General features: G+C 37.7%; 1 protein-coding gene across 1 annotated transcript in view; it reads left to right on the top strand.

Moving 5' to 3' along the window:
- Positions 1 to 491: 491 nt before the first annotated feature.
- Positions 492 to 2,579, top strand: part of LOC106687998 (cytochrome P450 3A25) — a gene marked incomplete at its 5' end in the record, with an annotated part of 16,625 nt that continues 14,537 nt past the window's right edge. The window contains 2 exon segments of the mRNA XM_014432248.3: positions 492 to 691; positions 752 to 943. Coding sequence (XP_014287734.1) covers positions 516 to 691; positions 752 to 943 — 368 coding nt within the window.

The raw sequence follows: 2,579 nt of genomic DNA, 5'->3' as shown, positions 1-2,579 counted from the left end.
CTTCAATTCGTTAAATTTTCGATATCGATATTTCGATATTTTAAAATATCGATATTTTAGTGCCGATATAATATCGATATCGATATTGCTATCCGATATCGATATGGATATCGATATCGATATTTTGCTTTCGATATCCCATCCCTAATCCAAGGTTGACGTTTAAATTATATTCTATACTTTTTTCTATCATCCTAATTTTCGTCTATTGTTTTTCTCAATCTTGTTTGGGTGATTTTTGTAAAGACTTTCCCTACTGTGGCGCCTAATGATATCGTTCTAAAGTTTATTAATTTAGTTCTGTCCCCTTCCCTGTGAAACAAATCAATTTTTGATGTTTTCCAGTCTGTGGGGATAAAAAACATTATTATATCATAAATAAGTTATATGCAACACCTCTCCTCTCCCGTGAATATTTGTATTTATTAAATCAAATGATATTACACCTCTGTTCTGGATATTAATTCAACTCATTAATGCACTCCTTTCAGGTGTACACCTACTAAACTGGTAGGATGTTGGTAGAGGCTATAGTGGTACTTGTTGTCACATTGTGCTTGTCCTACTCCTGGCTCTTCGGCTTCTGGGACAGGAGGAATGTCTTCAATGTTAAATTTGAATTGACTCGCCATGTAGTTACCAAATTGCTAAAGAACGAACACTCTCAGGACTTCTTTACCGATCTTTACAGGTAAATATTTTACATAGTAGAAGATTTTAAGGTTTTCATACAATAATTATTTCATTTTAGGAAATACAAAAGCGAAGGCCTAGTTGGGTTTTATGCAGTGTTCACTCCAATGCTTCTTGTGACTGATCCAGAACTAGTCAAAACTGTGATTGTGAAAGACTTCAATAAGTTTCACGACACCGCAATGGAGATGAAGAAGGACGTCGACCCTCTTTTCGCATTGAACCCTTTCGTTGCCAAAGGAATGGAAAAGTAAGTACCCTACCATTCTCTTAGCTTATAAACTACCAAAATAAATGAGGATTAAACTTTTTCCTAGAAAGGCCATCCTATTCCTCACCTACATATATAACGCCGTTCTCCGTTCCACATATTTCCCTGACCCATGGAAATTATCTATAGTCAAAATGATGCCCAAACCCCATAACCCAGCAGACTATCCATCCTCCTATCTCTCTATTACCTATCATGGGCCAAATCCTCGAAAAACTCATTTTGAAACGCTTATACCCCATCCTTGATTCCAATCATATAATACCAGATCACCAATTTGGATACCGAACCTCTCATTCCACTATCCAGCAATGTCATCGTGTGGTGGACATTGTCTCGTGTTCTTTAGAGCGCGGAATGTACTGCGTGGGAGTCTTTTTCGATGTAGAAGAGGCTTTTGATCGAGTCTGGCACCCGGGACTGCTTTACAAACTCTGTAACTTCCCACCTCCAACATACTTTCTCATTATTCGTTCCTCTCTCACAGACAGATTATTAAAAGTAAACCACAATGGTTCCTATTCATCCCTCTTCTTTTAGTCCGCTGGTGTTCTCAGGGTAGTATCCTCGGTCCCATCCTCTAGACAATCTATACAGCAGACATCCCAACCAACCCTAACACTATCGTAACAATATATCTACTAACACTATCCTAATACTCACCACATATGCCGATGAGACATGCTCGCTGTTAATAATGGCCCTTTAATTGCATCCCAAACTCTTCAATCCTATATCACAGCCCTCGAAGAATGGCGTCGTAATTGGAAGATTCAAATAAATTCCAATAAATCCCATAAAATTACCTTTACACAACGTGGTGAGCCTACTGACTGCCCTACGGTAAACTTCAATAATGTTGCCCTTACCCCTGTTGAACAGATCCGCTACCTTGGACGCACTGGACTACATCTGGACACACTGGAAAGTACACGTCGATTTCGACTATTACAGCATTTACTATACAAACGGTCCAAACTTCCAATTCATTACAAAAGACTGATTTACACGACAATTATAAGACCTATCTGGACCTACGGTGTTGAGCTCTGGGGCTCCACTAAACCTTCGAATTCCGCTCGTATTCAATCCTTACAATCCAAAATCCTTCGTAAAATCCTAAATGCTCCCTACTTTGTCACAAATAAAAATTATCCACAAAGACCTTAATGTTCCATTTGTAACCGATCTAGCCCGAACCAGATATCAATCCTTCCACAAACTCCCTGACCACTCAAACCTATTAGTTTCTAATCTTGCTTCCTCTTTTATTCCGGATAATCCTCCGAGGCGTCTGAAAAGAAGATGGCCTCGAGACCTTATATTGTAAAAATATTTTTAGAGTGCTGCCATTGAGTGGTTTCTCTACATGCTTGTACCATACCATTATGATTTCCTCAAATTTACTTGAGATCTATTAGTACAAAAGCTAGTTGGAAAAAAGCCATTTATTTTACCCCAATTTATTATTACTTTAATGAAAACTATGTATAATTACTAGTCTAAATTCATGAGTCTGCCAAGTATAGGTAGGAGAAATAAAAAATGGCATTTGTTAAATAAAAACATTAAAAAAGTTAATTCATTCGGAGCTCCATATTATTAAAACTTCCTA

The sequence above is a fragment of the Halyomorpha halys genome, unplaced genomic scaffold, assembly GCF_000696795.3.
Source record: "Halyomorpha halys isolate HHAL.00 unplaced genomic scaffold, Hhal_1.1 Scaffold1036.1, whole genome shotgun sequence".
Classification (NCBI taxonomy): Eukaryota; Metazoa; Arthropoda; class Insecta; order Hemiptera; family Pentatomidae; genus Halyomorpha; species Halyomorpha halys.
The sequence above is the reverse complement of the archived record's forward strand: the minus strand, read 5'-3'. Positions and strand labels throughout refer to the sequence as shown.